General features: G+C 33.0%; 1 protein-coding gene across 1 annotated transcript in view; it reads left to right on the top strand.

Annotated features, from left to right (window-relative positions):
* The first annotated feature begins 424 nt into the window (after positions 1 to 424).
* The window catches only part of LOC105619754 (probable RNA methyltransferase CG11342), a 3,355-nt gene continuing 2,061 nt past the window's right edge, over positions 425 to 1,718 (top strand). The window contains exon 1 of the mRNA XM_012201272.1: positions 425 to 517. Coding sequence (XP_012056662.1) covers positions 425 to 517 — 93 coding nt within the window. The remainder of the gene's footprint in view (positions 518 to 1,718) is intronic.

Raw genomic sequence — 1,718 nt, 5'->3', positions numbered from 1 at the left:
ACGTCTGCGACACAAATGAGGCCATATTAACGCCAATGTCACTGATGCAATTTGCGCGCAGATGCATACAGGCAGGTCACGATATTTGTTGCAATCGACGATAGGGACGCTCATTATCCAGCGCAAGAAATCCCGCGTTAAATCGCCGTACAAGTCCGGAATTACTCGGCTAATTACCATCGTACCGTAATCGAGCGGGCTAATTAGGCAAAACGTTATATCCTTTCCTCGGCATATAAATGTGACGATTACGACTAACGTCGACAGAACAGTTACGTAAGAGCGTGCAATTTCTTCGTTACTCGGGGAGTGTCGCATGGGGCAACGAGGGCGTCGCCTCTACTGCGAGTTCTCACGGTATTGAAAACACGAGGGGCTCCAATTGCTTTTTCGATCCGAGAAAAATTTTGTCGGAACTGCGAGCATGAGGCAATTAGGTATAATGATCGGTACGCGATTACGAGTGTGTAAACATCGCTCGCATTTATTCTGCCTTCACAATCTTGAGCCGGATTTGGTAATCAGTGCACGCCGTATACGCCGCAAAAGGATTTGGCAATGAGAATGCAACAAGAAATCGAAGGACCGCCCGTTGTGCACCGGATATTCAATGTTCACTGAACCTTCGATTGAATTGAATGTACTGTCATCATTAAAGACGTATTTTTCAAAATGAAAGAATTACGAAAAAAATTATAGATATTCCACATTGTATATATGAAAATAGTACAAAAAGTTTGGCGGCGATTTAGAATCTGAATCAAAACAAGCAATATTTGATTATTTTTTTTAATCATATCTTTAAAAAATACTTACGATAAAATGAGAAAATTTTTATTTAAATTATAAAATGATATTGTTAAATATAAATACTGGTTTTATTGAATTATTTTATATTTGTACGTAACATTCATTTTTATATAGAAAATATAAATTGTTAATTTCATTTTTTACAGAAATTATACATTTGATATATCTTTAATCTCGATGAAACTTCGCACAACTATTTTTTTAAATATCTAAATGATTTTTCCAAACAAGTCTGGAACAAACTTTTGTTCTCTTTGGGTATTGTAAAAGATACAAACAAACTCAAGGATAAACGAAGATAACAATAAAATCTGAAAGTTATGACTTTAATATAATTAAACTATTTTTCTAGATTTTTTTTTAGGTAAGAAAAATTACTCTGTTTACTTAATTTGAAGAAAAGAGTAACAAATATTCTCCATAATTTATTTCATATTATAACTAAAGACTGAAATATTTTATCAACCTTGGCATATAAAATGGTGCAAAAAGGATAATTATCCATATCTATCTAATGGCTATCAAATTTTTAATTACTTCTATAGGATACTGTTTTTAAAGAAAAACTTCTCTCATCAAAGTTCTTTAATTACTTTTAATAATGAATATTTATAAGCACTCGATTCTATAAAAATATCTTTCGATATCTCATATAAGAATTTCTCTTCAAGAATTTCTTCAATATTTCTATAATCAATTGACAATAATGGTTTTTTTCATTGCTTTTTAATCATCATTGATAGCCGGATTATTTATTGCGGAAAAAATGGATAATTCTATGCTTCATTGTCTGACGATCGAAGGTTACGATTATTTGGGTCGTGGACACTAATAATTAACTGTCCAGTCCTTCCGCTCTTGGTAGGTTCCCCTGACCTTTTCTTTGCTGTATTCTCTCTCTCTCTCTC

Source organism: Atta cephalotes (assembly GCF_000143395.1).
Source record: "Atta cephalotes unplaced genomic scaffold scaffold00022, whole genome shotgun sequence".
Taxonomy (NCBI): domain Eukaryota; kingdom Metazoa; phylum Arthropoda; class Insecta; order Hymenoptera; family Formicidae; genus Atta; species Atta cephalotes.
This window is presented reverse-complemented; position numbering and strand designations above follow the sequence as displayed.